The sequence below is a fragment of the Carcharhinus amblyrhynchos genome, chromosome 27 (genome assembly GCF_965287045.1).
Source record: "Carcharhinus amblyrhynchos chromosome 27, sCarAmb.v2.hapA, whole genome shotgun sequence".
In the NCBI taxonomy this organism is placed as follows: Eukaryota; Metazoa; Chordata; class Chondrichthyes; order Carcharhiniformes; family Carcharhinidae; genus Carcharhinus; species Carcharhinus amblyrhynchos.
Window position 1 is genome coordinate 25,849,071 of NC_137350.1, and position 22,890 is coordinate 25,871,960.

The 22,890-nt window shown below is 41.7% G+C and overlaps 1 protein-coding gene across 1 annotated transcript in view; it reads left to right on the forward strand.

Annotated features, from left to right (window-relative positions):
• LOC145359213 (breast cancer type 1 susceptibility protein homolog) overlaps positions 1-22,890 on the forward strand; it is an 82,963-nt gene that overhangs the window by 24,360 nt on the left and 35,713 nt on the right. The window contains exons 7-12 of the mRNA XM_080213689.1: positions 1,500-1,590; positions 2,445-2,493; positions 4,412-4,560; positions 14,975-18,580; positions 20,424-20,506; positions 21,320-21,479. Coding sequence (XP_080069815.1) covers positions 1,500-1,590; positions 2,445-2,493; positions 4,412-4,560; positions 14,975-18,580; positions 20,424-20,506; positions 21,320-21,479 — 4,138 coding nt within the window. The remainder of the gene's footprint in view (positions 1-1,499; positions 1,591-2,444; positions 2,494-4,411; positions 4,561-14,974; positions 18,581-20,423; positions 20,507-21,319; positions 21,480-22,890) is intronic.

Genomic DNA, 22,890 nt, shown 5'->3' on the forward strand with positions numbered 1-22,890 from the left:
GGGAGAGGGCGGGAAAGTGGAACTGAGCCACAACAGATCAGCCATGATCTTGTTGAATGGCGGGGCAGGCTCGAGGGGCTGGATGGCCTACTCCTGCTCCTATTTCTTATGTTCTTATGTAAATATATAAAAAAGGGAAACAATATAGCTGTTAACTCCCTCGGAAGCAGGCAGGTCAATCTACACCTCACAACCAATAAGCCAGGACCCATTTCATAGCCAAGGGATTCTGTAATATCTCTTGCTTCTCGGAGATGCTGTAATGTATCTGGGTCTTAGAACCAAAGCGTTGCAGGAAACCTTCGTAAAGGCAGTTTAAATATTTTCACCAGACCAGGAAAAGCTGTTTTGATCATCAGCCTTGTATTGTGTGGTAACTAGATAAGCTGAATTTGCCTTGGAGTTATTTAATTTGAATGGTGTTTGGGAAAGGGAAGTCTTTAGTGAGTTCAGGGATTGTAGATCAATTTTGGAACAAGGGTAGCTTCTTCATAAACTGTGTGTGTGTTTAGTTATTCATGTACTTAAGTATCTTAGAGTATTGTAGTCCTTTTTGTTGTGTATTATTATTTTCAAATTAATATTCTTTAATAATTATTTATACAATGACTAGTCTACTTTCTCACTATGACTTCTCTCAATATTCCAAAAAAAAATACACCACTGGGTTTCATCTGACTCCTCACAATATTCCAAAAAAAATACACCACCATGAACCTATGTTTCAAGTTGGGACATCCTTGCAGGTAATGTAGCGTGGTTTGTGACAATCTTTAACTCCATTTCCGTGCCTTGTTCCCATGACCCTAGATTCCCTTACTGATTGAAAATCTGTCTATCTCAACCTTGAACTTACTTAACCACCCAGCCTCTACAATTATTTCTGCTCCCTCTCCCCTCACACATATTCTTAACTTCCTTGTGTTCTTTGAACATGAGGTGGATAAGCTATATAGGGAATGAACAGAGTTTTTTTTTATATGCAAGTAGTGGACCTCTGTTTTTAACAGCTTGAGTTGGCAGTTAGAAATTTTCATTGCTGGCTAATCAAACCTCCGATTTCACCATAAGATTACAGCTGAGAATACATTTATGCAACTTAGTATTAACTTTATCTGAAAAACTTTCCCATGTTAATATAATGGTTTGTTAAGATAGCCACACAGCAGTGGTTTCATTATGAGATTCAGATGATGATCCAATCAATTTATATGATAATTCTGAAGCCTGAGTTGAGACCACAGTCTTGCAGTCACTTCCACGTGATTTTTTTGTGTGTTCTTTGTTTTTGGAGTTCTGAGTTGACCTTATTTGTCGGTGGCAGGTATTGTGTCAGACATCAGTCAATGGGCTTCATATGTGACATTTACACTGAAATATTGACAATTGTGATGTAATCACTGTAGTTTTATCATCATCACCATCATTGTTTATCAGGAAATGACCATATTGAATGTTAAAGAAATTCTGAAGTAGCTTCTTGTTCTCTTGTACATAAGGTGTGCTCTGACCCTCCTGAATTTGTAAGAAAGGTTTCCTCGAGAAACAAAAGGCAGAAAATAGAGGGCACTTCAGTCTACATTGGACTTGGTAAGAATTCTAATTGACCAGTATGAAGAGATGATCTTTGTTTTATGTGATTTGTTTGTTATCTGGACTGAGTACCCACCTTTTCCCACCTAAACCCAAGAGGAAAAAATTAGTTTGCCCCTTAGTACACTGGCAGTGATGTTGTTCGGCTGGTGGGTGAGCTCTGGCCAATTCTGTTTGTGCCACCTTCCTGGGAAAAGCCCTATATTGCTCCATGGAATAATTTCCAAGCACCAGTGAATCTTATATTGAAGATAAAGGGTCTGACCATTTTTTTTATGGCGTTGGTTGAAAAGTAGATGCAGGCCAGGGCACTGGGAGACCTTCCTACCTGCTTTTTGGATACAGCTTTGGCTCCCCTACTGTGAATGAGGTTGTCATTTAATACTTTGCGCAAGAACATGGTCCTTCTGGCAACGCCACATTACCGGTTTAGATTATACACGAGAGCAAAGCGGCATGGTAGCACAGTGGTTAGCACTGCTGCTTCACAGCTCCATGACCCTGGGTTCAATTCCTGGCTCGGGTCACTGTCTATGTGGAGTTTGCACGTTCTCCTCGTGTTTGCATGGGTTTCCTCCCACAGTCCAAAGTTGTGTGGGTTAGGTTGATTGGCCATGCTAAAATTGCCCCTAGTATCCTGGGATGCTTAGATTAGAGGGATTAGTGGGTAAAATATGTAGGGATGTGGGGGTAGAGCCTGGCTGGAATTGTGGTCAGTGCAGACTTGATGGGCCTCTTTCTGCACTGGAGAGTTCTATGATTAAATGTATGAATAGAGAATGCTGCCGCTTGAATGATAACTAGCATTTAGTCATTGTACAATTGTTTGAAGTTTGTCTTCTGTATTACAGATTCGGATTCTTCCGAGGAGCCTTTGTTCAAAACACATGTTAATGTAAAGTAAGTGAAGCTGTGCAGATCAGGGGCAGTATGTCCTGTATGGCACTTTTAAAAAAACATTAATTACAAAGTTAAATGTTTCTGAAATACTGTTATATCTTTATTTATTGTGGGAATGTGAAAATAGGTGATCAATCTTAATATACATCTGGATACATGAAGGAAGAACGAACAATTTTATTTGTAATAATTGATATTATTTGGACAAATTTTTGATCTGATGGGCTTGCTTGTTGACTTGCCATTTCATTACTGCAGCAAAATGTTATATTAGCTGTAATGGCCAGGATAGGGTTTTGTTGACTAGTCACCCATTCGGATTTTTGTGTTTTTTGAATACTGCTTGCAGGTTTTGTAATTTTGGTTGGGTAGCCGTTTGAAGTTGCTGCTATTTACCAACATACTTTTCTGAATTCTCAAACAAGTGGGTTTTCTAACATTGGCCCAGATTTTACTTGTTAGAGTGGGATGTTGTGTTGACAGTGAACAGCCTCATTACTCCTCTGAGACTGCCTGCAACTTGAGAACTTAGCACGTGAGCAACTTTAAGATTGAAATCCTGAAATTGTGCTCTGCCATTGACATCTGCCATAGGCTGCACTGTGCTCCCATACTACCAGAGCCACCAATCTTTGACGTTATTTGAGGTGGTAAGAGCTTCTCCTTTTAGCGCTCACATTGCCTTTTGAAACACCACAAAAAAGTTGTACACTGTTTAATTAGGATTTTAACAGCAATGTGAGCAAAAGCTCAGCGACAGATCTGGCCCTGAAAAATGTAATTCTCCATTGTGGAGCATTATTAAATATGGCCATAATGATTTTATTACAATATTTTTAAACTATTAAATATTAAAATATTTGAATATTTCAGCTTCTACCTTCACACTAATTATTCTCTAATCTTTTGTTTTTCTCCCTGTTTTTTTTTAAATGATTTGGAATTTAGTGCTTTTCATTTCCTGGTTGGTTGTCTATGAAAATTCTTTAATGTGATCTAGACCATTTAGACAGTGTGATGACATCAGTGCAACTCCACACTGGGAAGCCCCATTGCAATGTACTGCACAGTAAGAGCTATAAAGTTTTGGAAGAGATGAATAAATCTTTCACCATGACTTTCTTTGAGGTCAGCAGCAAGTGCTGTTGCTTTTCCACTAATGGCAACTCCACGCTAATTTCCTCATCTGCTCAGAAAGATGGGCAGCAGGAAAATAAATCAAAATAAAAGCAAAATGCCATGGATTCTGGAATAAAAACAGAAAGGATGGGGGGGCAGAAACGCAGCAGGTCTGGCAGCATCTGTTACAGAAAAGAATCATATTGGACTCAGAAATGCCAATTCTGTTTCTCCACAGATGCTGACGGGCCCTGTTGAGTTTTCCCAGTGCTTCCTGTTTTTATCAAAGAAATCTTCTCAGCACCTGCTACTGTGTGAAGCCATGGGTACAAAACCTGATGTTATAGCTGGTCAATCATGGAGATGTGCTTTCCCATTCTGCTAGTACTGATTAATCATTCTGATCCAGATCTCTTGGCATCTTATTTAATTAACCCCTTCACCTGAAACATTGTTTTTGACAACCATTAATATATATACTTTTTCAAAACCCTGACTCCACTTAGTTTTGAATGAACAACTGTCATTACCGATAATTGTAAAAGTCTTACAACACCAGGTTAAAGTCCAACAAGTTTATTTAGAATCACGAGCTTTCAGATCAGGGCTTCTTCATAAGGGGAATGGAGCAACGCTCCGAAAGCTCATGATTCCATATCAACCTGTTGGACTTTAACCTGGTGTTGTGAGACTTCTTACAGTGTCCACACCAGTCCAATGCCAGCATCTCCACATGGATACCAATAATTAACTTACCAAAGACTGGACTCTTAAGTTGCTGCTTTGGTTCCTTCCACAGGTCAACACCACATCAAAAACCCGCAAATAAGAAAGCTGCTTCTCAAAAGGAGAAAATTGATCGATGTGACAATGATGAGAAACCTTGTGAGGGAAAGAAATCACAATTATCTAAACCAGTATTGGAGGAACTGTTTTCATCAGAAATGGGTACGGTTATCTTTGTCAAAGTTGCAGACTTCCAGATTTCTTGTGTGTGTTCTTGTGAAGAGCTAAACACTTCCTGCTGCAATGACTGGGTGGAATTTTACCCCTCCTGTCTGTGGTGATTGTCATGTCAGATGGGAGCAGAAAATTTGGGCTTAGGCCAAAAACAATGATTCCCATCAGCAGGAAAACAGTTTGGAATTTTCCCCTCACCACTTTAATGGCAAGTTGATGGTGGGTGGGTGGGTTGTATTTCCCACTGATCCATTGGCAGCAACGTCATTTGCGTGCATTACTGTGTCATGAAGTTTATTAAATATGCCACACCATCCTCCCTGTCTAGCACTATGTAAATAGGAAATTAGACCGGCCTGAATCATGTTTGCGAATAAGTGGTGTGCTGCTGTTGGGCCTCACTTTGCTCACGACTTCAAGGTGACAGCAACATTCAGAGCTTACCTGCAGTAGCACTGCCCAGGTTCTCACCAATATGAGACGCTACACTGGTGGGGCTGTAGGATTGCTCTGAATCCTCCATTCTCTGGAAAACTGTCTTCCAACAAGGCTTTTGTGCTCAATTCTTTCAAGGCACAGCGTGGTATATGGTGTGTGGCCATGATTTTGTCTGGCTTGGTACTGTGTTGTAAATGGGATGGTCAGAGTTAGAGGAGGTATCTGCAGCCTATGAAGGGGGTATATGTAATACAGAGGGGGGTCTCTAATGCTGTAATTCAGCATTAAGATGCGACAAAGTGAGGCCCACATGAGGCACGGGGACATCGACAATCATGAGTTCAGTTGGGAGGATTGAAATTGAGATTGGATTCCTAGGCAAGGCTGAAGATCAGAGAGAGAGCTCCATGTGCACACCATGGATTCCAGGAAGATCAAAGGGATCCAAACACACTAGGGGAGGGTCAAAGGTGATCTGACGTTAACAGCACATTGTCACCAACTTATGAGCCCAAAGACGTGTTGCATTTTGAAATCAAAACTGAAAGAATCTCCGCAGGAAGTGTCTGAGTCAGTGGGAGAGGCCCTTTACGGGGCGCACTCAAGCTGCTTGGAATCTCGGTATTGAAATGGAGCCACAGCTGAGAGGAAAGAGGAGGACTTCCTTGAGAAGGTGCAATTAGAGCCATTGCCTTTGGTTGCACTTTAACAAGAAACTGCAGGAGTCATTAGCTTCACAATAGAGTCTGTCCATTTGAGTTTTAACAGAGGTATGTGAAGTTGGAAAATGTAGGTAACTGTTAAGGAAGCACAGCTGCTTCATGTCGGCCAGATGTGCTTTCTCCAGTTGGCATGGATGACTGACCAAAGGGCACCCAGTCATTGCTGAAGTGCAAGATGACCTTGATCAGCAAACAAGATCATCCATTGCAAGAGTGCCTTTGGTGAGGTAGTACATTTCATGAATGTGCCCAAACCTCTCCCTCCATGTAGGATTGAGATGTTTGATGTCATGGTCAACTCAATATGAGTATTCACATCAGCTGCAGAGTTGTATCAATGAAAAGCTAGTGACGAGACGTTGATTTTCTGAATGCAAGTAGGAAGTCAACTATATTTTGACAATGTTTATTAATCTCTTGCACCTGGGGCGAAGGAGGATGGACTAGAATTCTGTACTCAATGCTGCCTTCTTGATGATAGTGATCTGACTGAAGAGGAGAAGGGCTTTGTACTACCTGGCCCAGTTTCAAGAGGAGACCACCCTTGGATCTGGGGGATGAGAAGGTTAGACCTATCCAATGTACAAAGGTGACTCACCCAATTCATGATATCGGCACATCACCCTCTGAGTCACTTGGAGAGATACACCGAGGTGCATAAAGTAAAACGATCCATCGTTAAGCAGGCCATTGGCATTGTGAAGTGCACTTTGGATGTTTGGACTGCTAAGGTGGGGCTGAGCAGTACACTCCAAGGAGGATGTCCTGCATAATTGTCGTCCATTGCATTCTTCACAATCTTGTGCTTCAAAGGGAGGGATCTGCTTCCAAAGGGTGATCTGAAGCAGGCTAAGAGCTTCTCAGACTCTGAAGGCAAGAACCTGAATTGGGAGATGAGGGACTGAAGATGCAGTACGTGGAATGTGCCACATTGATACCACGTGATTCCAGGAAGATTAAGATATGTACACCTGGACATAGCCACATTCCTTCAGGCCCTTAGTGCGATGCCTGTGGACTGAAATGAATTTATAACCAGTGACATCAAGAATGAGTTCAGATTCAGGTTTTCATCTTCAACCCTCATGATTCAATGGTCCCTAATCTTTGGAAAAGCCAGTGGCAAACCTTGCATCTGGAAAGTGAAAGTGGCTTCAACATCTGAAATGCTGCATTAAAAGATTTGATGCAGTAGTGGATACTTTTATGAGAAACATTTTGCAGACACAGAACGCATATGGTTGGAGAGAGCATCATGGCTGCAAGTATTGTGCTTAACGAAGGCAGCCTTCCCATTTGGAAATGTAATTATAACTGCATCTCTATGGCTAGTAAGGATGCTAAACTCCATGTTCTGTAGAAGGGTCACATGAACGCTACGTAAACCGAGCTTATTCAGCATTTTCTGTTTTTTGCTGAATTCCATGCTATCTCATAAAGAGAATGGTTGCGAATACATTTTGCATACATTTCCAATAAAGAGTGGCAATGTAGTCTCCAGCTGGTGGTCCTATTCTCTGTGGGTTCCCAAGGACCTCTGCCTGACTCTGAAGAGAAGGGCTACCTGGGAGAAGATCCAGGTGCCCACCTCTGCCCTCTTGCTAGCCACAGATCCCACTGAAGACAATAACAATGGAATGCAGCCAGAGTGCAAATCCAACAAGATCTGCTGGACTGGAATTTCCAAGGCAGTCGCCACCCTTTCCATTGAGACATCTAGATGCTTGCATGTTGGAGACATGACATCAAAATGCATACAGACTCCTCCATCCTTTGCTCTAGTCTGTTGACTGCTTCTTGCAATTCTGCCACTGCCTGTCATTTCATCTCCAGCTTGTGTGAAATGACTGATTCCAAGTCTGATGATGGGCTTTTCAAAACAATGTGTGATTGATATCCAGCAGTCTTCTGAGTGCCAGAAACCTGGACCAACATTGCCTCTTTTGCGAAAACATGTTCGTGAGGTATTCCCCAGAATGTGATCCTTATCGAGTAAGGAGAATTTGTATTCTCCGTAACATGGTGCCTGTATGAGAGAGCCTGTACTAAAAGTTTATGAACAGACTGAAGACAACATTGAATATCACTCACTGAGAATGTCAAGATGGGATGACCTTTATGGGGGGCTCATCTGTACCCCCCCCCGCCCCAAAACACCTGGGGAAGGCTGATCTTGCCTTCCCCATAGGAACCGACTAAAGTCCTTTTCACTAACATGTTGGCGTCCTCCTCCAGAATATCCAGAATGTTGGCTTCCTCTCCTCCAGTATGGGATCTCTCCTTATTGTCATCTTGGCCTGCATGAAGCCAAAAGAATGGAATGTTAAGAGAAGGAGGACAGGTTGGTAATCTGTCCTTCAGTAATACAGTCTCTAGTTCAAGAACCCTTTGAACGCATGATGCCGTTATAGGCATGTGAGACTGAAGTAGGCAGCATGATGACACAGCGGTTAGAATCCACTTGGCGACCAACACTCCTCATACAACATAAATTTGTTCATTTCCTTAACGTTGTTTTGGACCCAGGAAATTCACAAGAATACAATGATCAACAACAAATTTCTATTTTTCTTTTAAGAATTACCAAGTTCTGTACTACCAAAAGACTAGTATTACAAACACTTGACTATTATCCATGTTTCTCACATTTGGATTTGATAAAAATTCAGAATCATTTAAGATTGTTACTCCTTTCTATTTAATTTCAACTTTGTTCTGAGCTGTGACTGATCACTTGAACAGTGGCTGTTACTGTGTGAGTTATTTTAATTAAAATTAAATGCTTAGCAGTATACTCAGTCCACATGGCTGTTTGTTTGTTTGTTTCTCCTGTAATTTCATTTTGCAATGCTTGCCATCCTCTTGCTGCAGCGCCCCCACCTCCCCCCTGCGCTGCAGTGGTCTCTCCCCCCCCCTCCCCCCACTCCCCCCCTCCCCCCCCCCCCCCCCAACAACCTCCCGACCTGTGCTGCTGCTGCCACCATGCTGCTTTCCCTCCCCCCTCCCCCCAACCTCAACTTCCCATGGCTTCCCGCACTGTTTTTAAGGATTTTCTCCTCAACCGTTTTGCTGCTCTACCGATTACTATCTGCCATTCTTCTATCATTTCTCTGCTTGCCCTTATCTGTATAAATCTCTGTATTTCTCCTTCTGGGCAAGACAGTACTTATTGTCAAACTTTGGTAATTTACAACCTCCCAAGTTTCACCTATTGCCATCTCGTGGTTAAAACAATTACTGATAAATAACACCTATTTGATGAAGAGCTGGAGGAAATTGATTAAAGTAAGACAAATCCAAATGATCAAGCAGTTTTTGCAGTCTGATGGCTCCTGTACTGCTGGCATCAGTAGAAAGTAGGTAGTTATGTAGATTACAATGTTTCTTTGATCGCCTTATTCTGATCAATATTGCGCAGAACAGAAGTGCCTGGCATCATTTGGTTTCTGTGTCATGTGGAATTGATTGATGTCCTGGAGATATTGTTTCATTATCTTGAAGGTCCTGGGGTGAAAATTTACAGGCACAGTCTCTTTATTGGATATTCTAAAGGAGATTATTCAATTCCTTTGTTGGAAGATTAACTAACGGTGTGAACCGGACTCTTTTTTTGTCTGAAAGAAGTGGACTTCAAGGCTAGCTGGTCAGGTTTTCTTTGTTGGTAAATTATAGGGCAAGTCTGAATCCTAGGTTTGAATGTATGAAAGATCTTAATCTTTAATTTATCATCTTATCACCTATTTTCCAAATGCATTCTCCCTGAATTCCTAAGGATCAGAAGCAGCTGCTTATCCCAAAAACGTATGCTTGTCTTTTCATTACAATGTCGCTCAGTATAATCTTGGCCCTACGTAACGTGTGCTGGCTTAAACATGCTTATTGCAGAATTTTTCTAGCTGAGACACATTTCTTCATGTAGGGGTTCTCATTTTGCTTTCCAGGCATCCATTTTCATATGTGTTCCACTGTCAGTTCTTCTCCCACCAGCAGCCCACCCACTCTGATATTTCCCTGCAATCCACGTATTTTTAAGCTGCACGGTGGCACATGATTAGCACTGCTGCCTCACAGCGCCAGGGACCCGGGTTCGATTCCTGGCTTGGGTCATTGTCTGTGTGGAGTCTGCACGTTCTCCCCATCTCTGCATGGGCTTCCTCCGGGTGCTCCGGTTTCCTCCCACAGCCTGAAAGATGTGCTGGTTAGATGCATTGACTTGAACAGATGCCAGAATGTGGCAACTAGGGGAATTTCACAGTAACCTCGTTTCAGTGTTGCATTGCAAAGCCTTACTTGTGACTAATAAATAAATTTTAAAACTTTTTTTAAAAGCCTGAAGCTGCAAGAGGAGGGGTGAAAGGTTAGTGTGGCAGTGCAGAGAGTAGTCTGAGGTGACTGAAACATTGATGTAATGACAGGATGATGTGAGAAGAGGAGCAATGTGCAAAAGACCAGATTGAGAATATAATAGTCCATTGTCAGGTTTAATGTTGGACAAACTTAAAGGAGTAGATTGAGACAGACCCATGAAAAAGATTTGGACAAATAATACAAGAATTTTATTTTCTTTGGGTTGAAACGCACAAAGTCATTGTACATCAGTGAAGATGGAGCCCATGGGTAAGCAGGAATCACTGTGGCACAAATGCCTGAATTTTCAACATGTTGGAGTTTGTGGGGGTGGAAAATTGGCAAGGAAGATAACTACACAAATCTAGTCTAGAGGTGACACAGATTCCTGCAGTGCAGAAGGAGGCCATTCGGCCGATCAAGTCTGCACCACAATCCCACCCAGGCCCTATTCCCATAATCCCATGCACTTATCCTAGCTAGTCCCCTGATACTAAGGGGCAATTTTAGCATGGCAAATCCACCTAACCTGCACATCTTTAGACAGGGTGAGTGGGCCTGCTGGTGGGAGAAGAACTAACTGTGGAACGTATATGAAAATGGATGCCTGGAAAGCAAAATGAGAACCCCTACATGAAGAAATGTGTCTCAGCTAGAAAAATTCTGCAAGAAGCATGTTTAAGCCAACACACATTACGTAGGGCCAGGATTATGCTGAGTGACGTAATGAAAAGACAAACATACGTTTTTGGGATAAGCAGCTGCTTCTGATCCTTAGGAATTCAGGGAGAATGCATTTGGAAAATAGATGATCAGACATTAATTTAAAGATTAAGATCTTTCATACATTCAAACATAGGGTTCAGGCTCGCCCTATAAATTACCAACAAAGAAACCGCAGTGCCCAGAGGAAACCCACACAGACATGGGGAGAATATGCAAACTTCACACGCACAGTGACCCAAGCCAGGAATCGAGCCTTGGCCCTGACGCTGTGAGGCAGCAGTGCTAACCACTGTGCCACCGTACCGCCCCATTTACTTATGACACGTATAAGTATTAAGTAGCAGTGAGATAGGAAACTTAACATCTTCATAATGGGTGGGGAAATAGTGGCAAATACTCCACTTTTGGCCAGACGTGACACTCCTGTATTGTGCAGTCTGAGTATGTGTTTAGTGAGTGGAATTGGTGGGAATGCTTTGCAATTTATTGTTGAGACCTAATGTTATGGACTACATCTTAAGATTCAGTGGAGATGAATTCGGGAGTGGAGAGAGCAATTTTTGCTGGAGAAGCTCTGTTACATTCATATAGTAGTAATGAAGCTAAATATCCTAGAAAAGACAGGATCTCAGACACTGCAAAGATCAAGGAGGATAATTTATCACATTAAAATGGCCTCTATACTTTGAGGTATACAGCGGGTTGATTCAACGACTTTGCTGGGAACTTTCCGAGAGATGGACATGGAGGGAAGAAGTGCTGTCATATTTTCTTCATTAGTGAATATTTAAAAATGGGATGGTAATTGGGAGAGGCTAGATAGAGTAAGGGTGGACTTTTTGAGGAAGGCAGTGATCACCATTTTGAATGGGAAAGGGATGACACTTGTGCAGAAGGCCTCAGTTTAAAAAAAAGGCTGTGGCTGAAGGTGGCTCTTGCAGAAGGTATGAGTTTGGAGAGGCAGGGTGAGAAATGCGCAGGGAAAAAAAGCTGAGAGAAGTTTGGAATCCAGACGAAGAGTGAGAGGAAGACTAGGTTGTTAGAGTGGCAACTACATGTGGTCTCAATCTCAGTGGTGAAGCAATCCATAGGTTTTTGGGCTGGGACATGGTAATCAGTTTGAGATTGGGGGAGGATGTTAGGAAATAAGAACCATCACTTACCATAAAGTACAGGAATGTTTGAATTGCTCTTATTCCCAAGATGATCCTGGACCATTGGGATGACTTGACTGAGGATAATGAGGCACAATGATTCTTAACATACTATAGAATCAAAGAATCCCTACATTACAGAAGGAGGCCATTCAGCCTATTGAGTTTCTATTGACCACAATCCCACCCAGGCCCTATTCCCATTTACCCTGCTAACCTTCCTGACACCAGGATCAATTTAGCATGGCCAATCAACTTAACTCTCACATCTTTGGACTGTGGGAGGAAACCGGAGCACCCAGGGGAAACCCACACAGACACGGGGAGAAAATGCAAACTCCACACACTGACCCGAGGCCAGAATTGAGCCTGGGTCCCTGGCACTGAGGCAGCAGTGCTAACCACTGTGCCACCGTGCTGTCTTAAATATAGCAAATGAATGACTGGACCAGCAATGTGCCAGATGTCCTCTATTCAGGAACCTGAAGGGTATAAAAATGTGAGTATAGCACAGTGTTTGCAACAGGGAAATCAAAGGTAGAGGTGAGGGATAACTTGAGCAGGGGCAGAAAAAAATGGGAGTTTGAGAGCGTTTTACTGAGGGTAACTGAAAAATAGTATTTGCCCAAGAGACAGATGATGAGGTTTGGGGGAATGGTATTAATAAAGAAGAGGAGGAAGTCAACAGAGATGTTCCTGTATTGAGGGAGCCCATGAGAAACAGAAAGATTGAGGCGTTAGCCATGGATTGTGTGGGAGGTGAGTTTAAATAATGCATTAAACATCTTTTTACATCACTAACTTGCTCTTTGCCGGTTAACTATTCCATTTACATTGGCCAAGAATGCTTTTTGTCCAAGAATTGTTGTTCCCATTCTTGGAGATTTTAGGCTGGTTGTTCTATCCTCTGACTAGGGTTGCTGGAGCAGTGTGAGGAGCACAAACTATATGATTATGGTAACTTAATTATTGCTTGGTCCAGGGATGATATTGGATGCTCACAAATTGTTACTTGCTGGTATTAGAATCATAGAGGTTTACAGCATGGAAATGGGCCCTTCGGCCCAACTTGTCCAGGCAGCCCTTTTCTTCAAACCCCTAAGCTAATCCCAGTTGCCCGCATTTGGCCCATTTCCTCGATAACCATCTTATCCATGTAACTATCTGAATGCTTTTTAAAAGACAAAATTGTCCCCACCTCCACTACTACTCTGGCAGCTTGTTCCAGACATTTGCCACCCTCTATGAAAAAATTGCTCCTCTGGACACTTTTGTATCTCTCACCTTAAACCTATGCCCTCTAGTTTTAGACTTCCCTATCTTTGGGAAAAGATATTGACTATCTAGTTGATCTGTGCCCCTTATTATTTTATAGACTATTGATAGACTGTATCAATTGATAGACTATTGTCTATCAATTTTTTCCATTTCATGGGGAAAAATCTCTAACATGAAACTTCCTAATGATTAAATAAAAACAGTGATCTTAGACCATTAGACATAGGAGCAGAATTAGGTCACTCGGCCCATCGAGTCTACTCCACTGTTCAATCATGGCTGATATTTTTCTCATCCCCATTCTCTTGTCTTTTCCCCATAACCCCTGGTCCCCTTATCAGAACCTATCTATCTCTGTCTTAAAGACACTCAAAGACCTGGCCTCCACAGCCTTCTGCGGCAGAGTTCCACAGATTCACCACTCTCTGGCTGAAGAAATTCCTCTTTCTTATTTTAAAGGATCGCCCCATTAGCCTGAGATTGTGCCCTCTGGAACTAGTTTTTCCTACTAGCAGAAGCATTGTCTCCACGACCATTCTATCCAGGCCTCGCAGAACCCTGTAAGTTTCAATAAGACACCCCCACCCCCCATCCTTCTAAACTCCAACCCGTACAGACCTAGAGTCCTCAACTGTTCCTCGCACAACAAACTTTTCATTCCAAGGATCATTCTTGTGGAATCTTTCGAAGGCCAGCACATCCTTCCTTAGATACGGGACCCAACATTGCTCACAATACTCCAAATAGGTCTGACCAGAGCCTTATACAGCCTCAGTAGTACATCCCTGCTCTTGTGTTCTAGCCCTCTCTACATGAATGCCAGCATTGCAATTGCCTTCCAAACTGCTGACTGAATCTGCACGTTAACCTTAAGAGGATTTTGAACAAGGACTCGCAAGTCCCTTTGCGCTTATGAATTCCAAAGCATTTTCCCCAAAAACTCTTTCTATCTTTTTTTATATCACAAGCTGGCTTACACACATATTTCATCTTCTCCCCCTTATTGCTTTTTTAGTTGCCCTCTGCTCGTTTTTAAAAGCTTCCTAATCCTCTGGTTTCCCATTAATCCTCGCCACTTTGTATGCGTTTTCTTTTGCTGTTATGCTGTCCTTGACTTCCCTCGTCAGCCATGGATGCCTCATCCTCCCCTTAGCACGTTTCCTCCTCCTCGGGATGAATTTTTGTTGTGCCGCCTGAATAACCCCTCAGAACTCCTGCCATTGCTGTTCCACTGTCTTCCCTGCTAGGCTCCCTCTCCAATCAACTCTGGCCAGCTCCTCCCTCATATATTTGTAGTTACCTTTATTTAATTGTAATATTGTTATATCTGATTCCAACTTCTCCCTCTTAAACTGCAGGGAATCATCACATTGTGGTCACTGCTCCCTAAGGGTTCCTTCACCTTAAGTTGCCTAATCAAATCTGTCTTGTTACACATCACCAAATCCAGAACTGTCTGTTCCCTATTCTGGATCTTAATGTTCTGTTGTCAGCAACTGAACATTAATTAATTAATTTCACTAAAAAGTCAATTAGCAGGTAACTTGGAAATTTTTTGTGGGGCTGGTGGGGGGAGGGTGGAATGGGGGAGTTGCTTTCCAAGGTTTTGAATTTAAATTCAGCTTTTAAGCTCATTAAGAATATCTATACAAGCAAAGTAAGAGATGAAAAAAGGGCTATTTTGCCAATCAAAACTAATCCTAAGTTATTGTGTCTGAAAACGTGTTTAATTTGTAGATGATAATGAAGTGTCGGAAGAAACTGCAAACACAGACGCTGGCGATCATCCCTGTGCAGCTGAATCTGAAACAGAGCAAAAACAAATGATTGAAAACATATCTGAAAGTAACTTCTGTAGCCCAGAGGCACCTGGCAAGACCTTTGCAAATGAGAGTTCATTGCAAGTTGCTGCAGAATGGGCAAATGAGCAAAATTGCATTGATGGAAACAAACTTTGCGCTGACGGTGCAATGCCCTTTTCAGAAAAATGTGTATTAGAAAAAGACACAAATCAGTTGGTTAACGATGAAGAACTGAACCAGAAAACTTCTACTTGGGTGGTTGGAGATGGAGGTGCAAGCCAATCAGTTCCAAAGGTGTCCAAAAGAAAAGGCCAGCAAATTGTCAAGAAAGTCAGTGAATGGTTATCCAGAATTAATGTTGATGAGGTGACAGCTCTTGGTGTTGACTCTAACCCACGTGAGAAGAATACGGAGACAGATTCCGTAGCAGAAAGAGAGAGCCCTGCCTCTGGTGAGGAAGCTTCTAGTTCAGAAGATACTGAAAAAGTCAAATGTGATCTTGTCTCATCTTTAAAAGAAAAAAATGTGGCGAAGATAACCGCGACTGATGTTAAAAACAAAATCTTTGGGAAAACCTATAAGAGAGACAAGAGAAAAAGTGCTCCAGTAAACTGGAGTTTTAATTCTGACAGCAAAAGTGATGAATTGGCTTCTTACAGAGGAGACGTCTTTGACACCAGTTGCAATAAAACTCAAAAAGGAAAAAGGAAAAGCGTTGGACTCCATCCTGAGGACTTCATAAAGAGGACTGTTAATGAAGAAGACAGCTATGATAGTGGTGTCCAGAATGAAAAAAGACAAGTAGACCCCAAGGAGAATGTTCCTCTGTCTACAAACATTGAATCTGAGACAAATGATGAAATACAAAATGCACCATCTGATACTAAACAAATTGATAAGCTAGCTGTTACTACCCTGACTGCAGTCGCAGTTTGTGGTGACATGATGGAAGACTCTAAGCAAAATGTGCAGCATCTAGACTTGGAATTATGCAAACTTAATGCTGAAGTGAAGAAAAAAATAGCCAAAGGTTTGGGGAAAAAAGGCAAAAAATCGTCAATAAAACAGATGAGAAAAAAAACTAAACCTCTGCAGCTGGTCAGTCAACTTGTAAGGGCCGATGGAAGTCCGAGAAGCAACCCAATTGACGTGAATGAGAACAAGATTGATAGCTTCCCCAGTAGCGAAGAACCAGTGAAGGCTGAACTAGAAATGAGGACCACCAGAAGAAGCAGCAGCAGATTAAAATTGCTGGATGAAAAGTTGATCTTGCAAGACAAAAACAAAGGGAAGAAATCTAAAATAACCACCTTGCATTCACTCCTCGCACCTGATACAGGCATTGAACCTTTAGCAGAGCCTTGTGAAGAAAATACTGACGCAGGAATGATATGTGTAGAAACTGAGAGTCTACCCATGCAAGATATCGTTCAAACTTACAATGAACAGTTATCTAATGATAGCTATTCAAAACAAGATTATGTAGCTTCTCCTGGATCACTTGGGAACTCTAAGATGGAGGAGCTTGAAGACAATGATGTGTCAAGATTATCGAAGAGTATGCATCAACAATTAAGGGATAAAACAGAGGATGTTACCATGTCAGCTGAATGTCCAACAGTAGCATCTTGTAAGCACTCGGAAGGTTTGGGTTCACAAACCAGCTTGTCACTACTACGGCCTGTTCCTGGAGAAAACCATAGTGACCTAAAAGTACATTCCAGTTGTACAGGTGGAGATAAAGTGCACTTGAATGGTGCGACACCTTTGGCTGTGTGTGATTCCAGAGTAGGAACTGTAAACAGTGAAGAGAAGAGCAGTGAAGGCTTATCTATCAAACAACAGACAAGATCCAAGGAGGTAAATGATGACAGCGAGGAGAACACTGAGTTGCTTCTAAAGTCATTCAAATTATCAAAACGAAGATCATTCATTCTCATGTCAAAACCAGAGTGTCAGTCTGTAGAAGATGGATGTGCAACAGCTCCAGTCTCCAAATGCACTGATGCTATCGCCAGTTGTAAATCAAAGCAGATCAACAGAGGAGGTGCAGTAAACAGAGATTCTGATGGAAATGTTGCTACAGATCAGGAAATGGGAAACGTGAATTTGGACAAAGCTGGTTCTCTGATCAAAGAAGCTGAGGTTGCCGATGCCATTAAAAGTAAACCCTGTACGTCTGAGTTGGATACTGTACTTCAGCTATCAAACAGGGAAGGCCATGATTCTGTTGAAATTGTGCCTCCAACAGCCTCAACCTTTGGATCGCCTCTTCCTCCTGTACTTCCACAGCATATCCAGGAGGTGGTGCCTCTATCAAGTAGCAGATCGAAGGGAAAACGGAACACCAACCGACTGAGAAAAAGCAGTAGTTCACTGGTTAACGTAGAGAAAAAAGTATTTGACTTTGATAGATCAAGCCAAGCCACAGTCAGTGGACCTTTGAATAGCAACACAAACAACAATTTTTGTATTGAAAGAAGCCCAAACACAGTTGAAGACAGAGCCTTAGAAATAACTATCAACCAAGATATTCAGCAAGATGGTTTAAGTACAAGACTTGATTCCAATGCCCATCCAGAGTCAGAATTATTGTTTTTAACTAGAGATCCACTTAGTCAAGAAAATAATGAAAAAGATACTTATCAAGAAAAGAAACCAGATCAATTGTTAAAAGAGAGAGAGTTGTATAAAAATTGTGAATTGCTTGAAAATGTTCCTATGGCTGTAGAAAGCTCTACAGAAGGTGAATTAGTTAAACTAACTGATGCTGAAAGATACTACTCTCAGCCTATGTTTACTAATGCACAAGAAAGCATTATTGGAGGAAATAAAACTGGCAACATCAAATGCCCGCAGAATTCACAGATGTCTTTCATGACTCCTGATGGGCTGCTACAGAGTACTGAAGAAAGCCTAAATAAAAGCAAGGATGAACTGGATGAAGTACAAAGTAAATGTGAAATGGGAGAGGACAAAGAACATCTGAAACAAAATGAAGCAGCGGGAGAGAAATTGAAGAGGAGCTCTGGGAAATCTTCAACACCAGACCAGATTCAACGTTTGAGGAAGCGACCAGTTAAACTGTCGACCTCAGAGTCTGAAACCAGCGATGAAGAGCTACCCTGTTTTCAAATTTTTGGATTCAATAGGTTGGGGTCAAATGCTCCATCCGTATTACAAAGTCCCTTAAGCGCAATCCACCTGTCTTCAAAAGGCTCGCTCGTACAATCTTTTTCATTGCCAAGCAGCAGCACAGCAGTTAAAAAGACTGAAGTAAATAAATTAGAAGAAAATGTAGATGGCGGGAGCTCTCCCAGAAATGAATGCCTTGCTCTAAGCCAAGAATCTGGGGAGTCCCCTGACCTGTTCTCTTCTCACTCTGATGGTTCATCGCCTGATGCCAGTCCACGACCAAAAGCGAGCAGTAAGACTCGCAAGCAAATAAATGCTTTAACTGAATCAGATAATCAGGATGAAAAAGTTGACGGAAATGTTGAAGAAACTTGGGAAGCTCCATATCTGCAGCCACGCTGTTTAGGTATGGTAGCCATTAATAGTCATTTTAGGAAACTATCATGGTTGGAATGTGCCTTGACCTACAACATTTAACATAAGTGTTGGACATGAGGCAGCAAAGTTCTGTTGGTGACTTAGCTGCTGGCTGGGAAATTTGAACAATTTTTTTAGGCAAAAACTTCTGGTGACTTCCAACTTTGAATCTGAGAAAATAGTGGTTTGTACTCTTTTTCCCTTTTGAGTAACCATTCAAGGAAAATTTGCACGTAAAGATTGAGATTAAGCAATTAAGGCGACTAGACATTTCATATTCCAAATCTGGTCTGACTTGAAACTGCAGACAGCACAACTTCATTCAAAAAGAAAAACAAATTGTACTATTAACAACACAAGAGCAGAAAATGCTGGAAAAAGTCAGCAGGTCTGACAGCATCTACCTGAGAGAGAATAAAGCAAATGTTTCAAGTCAAGGTGACCCTTCATCAGAGCTCTGTCCTCTCTTCACAGGTGCTGTCAGGCCTGCTGAATTTTTCCAGCATTTTCTGTTTTTGTTTCAGATTCCAGCAACCACAGTATTTTGCCTTTGATAACAGTAAGCCCATTTTTCATCTGCAATGATATTGTCGTTTGTTGACAAACGATAAGATGTACATGTGCTGGAAGGTGCATCCAAGATATGTTGTAGGTTCAGCAATGGTCTTAGTCTCTCCATTTTGTGGCTCCATTGTCACAGATATTAAATTTTCATACATTTTTACTGTTCAGAGACTTGTCAGGTAATGGATGAACCAAGACCTGCTACTGTCCTTTTTTAGGATTCGGTACAAGGAGAGCATGGACGTAAATAGTCTGTGGGTCTGTTAATGAAGGTTGTCTTGTAGGAGTTAAAAGGAAAGATAGTTCTGGAGGTGGAAATAGAAACCACGATAATCAGTAAGAAAGATGCAAAGAGGATCAAAGGTAACCTTGGAGGTAGGAATATTTTTCAACAGAATCCCTACAGTGCAGAAGGAGGCCATTTGGCCCATGAAGTCTGCGCCAGCTTACCCAGGCCCAACCCACCATTCCCCACCCACCCACCCACTATCTCTGCAACCCACACATTTTATTCCACACAATGGTGGCACAATCTGATGTCTGCATCTCTGTAAAGGTGGGACAGTTAATACAACGAATGCCTTTACTGCTTTTTATCACATTCCACAGCTGGCATTCTCCCAACTGAGTAGTGCAGCAGGCTGGGAGACATCAGCAGGCAGTGGGTCGGGCTGGCCAGCAAATGTTCAGGGGGTTGTGTTGGCGATGGGTGAAGGGGGCTGCAAAAGAAATAAGGAGGTCAGTAATCAGGAGACTGGCAATGGGAGAGCCAGTGCGCATGTGCCAATCTTCCTACTGACAGATTGGAGTATGTGCCCTGGTCTGCTCAGCACTATGCTGCTGGCCTCTTGGGTTGGATGAGACCCTGTCCCCCACTTAGCAGCGTGAATCTTTGAGGCACTCTGGAGATTCATTCAGGTATGTACTGCCAAAAGACGTGCGGGAAATTTTCCCATTTTCCTGCTCATTGAGCGCTTAAGTCTCTTTTAGGAAAATCCCGGCCCACGTACAAAATTGCATCCTCTCAATAACGCACCAGGGAAAATCCAAATTTTGAGAAGGTGAGGGGGAATGGAGCATTAGATTTTTATTTTGGTGGTGTCTGATTTAAACACAGAACTACTGCTATAAATTATTAGTGCAGGGTGAGAGTATGTTGTTTATTGAACTCGTTTTCCACATCTAAGGATTCAGATGCACCTATGCCAGAGTCAATATGCAAGTATAAGTTGTTATAATTGTAGTTTTCCAAATGTGTTTGCCTGCAGAAGATGTGAAGGTACCTGGCAATGATAGTGATATCAGCTATACAGAGGACTCCTTGCCAGAGAGCGAAATTCTAACCACACAGGTAACACAATGGTATAAATTAATATCAAATTCAAAAGTTGAAATGTGCAGTGAAAATCACCTCTAATCACTAATTCATGCTAAGATAAACGACTTGATTGGGTTGGGGGAGGTGTGGTTTGGTGGTGAGGGAAGTGAGAGAGCAGTTTTTTTTTCCCACAGAACAAGTCTATAGAATTGACAGCCATCTAAAACAATCCTGTTTCTCCCATTTTCTTTTTAATTCTTGGTCAATAGCAAGTTGAAAAAAGATGGTTAAATACTATGTAAAACATGGTAGTTCCTTTTGAACCAGCAGAGGGTCAGAGTTGAATAATATCAGCTAAATCAATGTCAAGAGTTATAACCCAATTATCATAAGGAGTGAGCTACAAAGTTCCCAAAGCCCCATCTTGGAAATTTCATCTGCAGCTATTCACCTCTCTCGTGACATTAGGTAGCGTCAAGATCTTAATGGTGTATATATATGTGGTCTCATTGAAAGTCGGTTTTTGGTACAGTAAGTAGCCTTATCCTAGATCTTGATGCATGCTTGTATGTTCTCACTCAGGACTTTAGGAAAATAATTGATTTTTTAGGTGAAAATTGATTTTTTTTTATGAGGTCTGCCATCAGCATAGCAATAGGGTTAAAAATCCTCCACTTAAACCTGGAAGCTGTTAAGACCTAAGTGGCTTTTGCAATCATAATAGAATGGCAATTGCATTGTTACTAAAATATTACATTGAATTAAAATCACAAGCTGCATGTAGTGAACAGTTCTTTTAATATTAAACATTTTATATCAACCGGAAACTCTGTTTTACCTCCCAAGCAAAGGTATGCAATACAGAATAACATAAAACAGCTCGAGCATGAAATGGCTGTGCTCGAAGCAGTCCTGGATGAACAGGGAAGCCAAGACACTGAAGACTTGCTCTCAACAAAACATCCAGAGGACTATCCAGAGTTGGTTGAAAATCGAGATAGAACAGGTACTTTGTTGATTGATAAAGGGTAAAGTACTTAATAAATAAAATTGTATAACGCCAGAGTGGTAGATTTTGAGAGTTTTATTGGGCTGTTTTTGTGCAGATGTTGTTCCTGGCATTTACAAAAATTAAATATCAGATGAAAATGCCTTGTGATTTAAATTGGATTGTTGCAGTTGTGGCGTTTATAAGGTTATGTTTGGAGTTGTGTCTCCAAGGTAAAGTGGAAGTGATTATGTGACCTGTTCTGAAATCTACCTGACAGTGTTAGTAAGTAGTCTCACAACACCAGGTTAAAGTCCAACAGGTTTATTTGGTAGCACGAGCTTTTGGAGTGTCGCTCCTTCATCAGGTTAGTCGGAGCAGTGCTCTGAAAGCTTGTGCTACCAAATAAACCTGTTGGACTTTAATCTGGTGTTGTGAGACTACTTACTGTGCCTACCCCAGTCCAATGCTGGCAACTCCACATCAAACCTGACGAGCCTGGATGGTTTGATTATTCATGATCAAAAGAAGGTTTAGACTCTTTAACTGGAAAGAAGATACAAGATACTTATGCTTCAAGACAAAGACAGCAGTCTGTGTGTTAACAGTGGAGACCGAGGCCAAAATTTTACTCTCCTGATTCCAGAGTGGGCAAGGCTCACAGATTGGAAATCTTAGTTGGACTCGGGCAGGATTTTATGATCTCGCCCAAGCAAGATCGTGAAATCCCACCCTGAGAGTCTCAAGTCCCAAAGAAGTGTTGTGAATGTTAGGCTGTGTGAATAGTTATTTTAAACTGTCCACTTAGTTTCACTCAGGGAAGAGAGTTGGGCTTTCAAGGATATCTAATTTTAATTTTAAATTTACATCTTAGTTAAATTACACAGAGCACATCAGATGTACAAGTTTCAAATATAATTTCAAACATACAAGTTCAAAGGTATCCTGATGCAGTTTATCTTTTTAAGAGTATTTGCAGGCACTCAGCACATTGGATGACTTACTCCACTGTTTCCATTCATTACTTAGACACAAATGTCCATGAAATACTTATTTTTAAGTGTCCATTTTTAAAGAAACAGATTTTGGAGTATTAGGCATTAACATTTCTACCTAGATATAAGGTTCATATGGTTCTCGTTGCCATTGGGGATGCTATTTTTGAGATCAGGTTACAGGCTTCCCTGCAAATAAGCGATTATCAGAAATCTGTTCAGGTATGGTCAGCAGAGAAGAGTCTGAGCTATCAGGTGTGGGAGGGAGGTGGTTTCTAGTTGAAGAGACACACTCCACAGCCACCTAAGGATTCTAGGAGCCATGGCATGGGCAGAGGTAAATAATCATCAGGTTTACAGCTGTTGCACTTTGTGGGAATCTCCAAAAGCTAAAGGTGGTGCCTGCTGTTGGTTACTCAGTTATTACTTAGCAA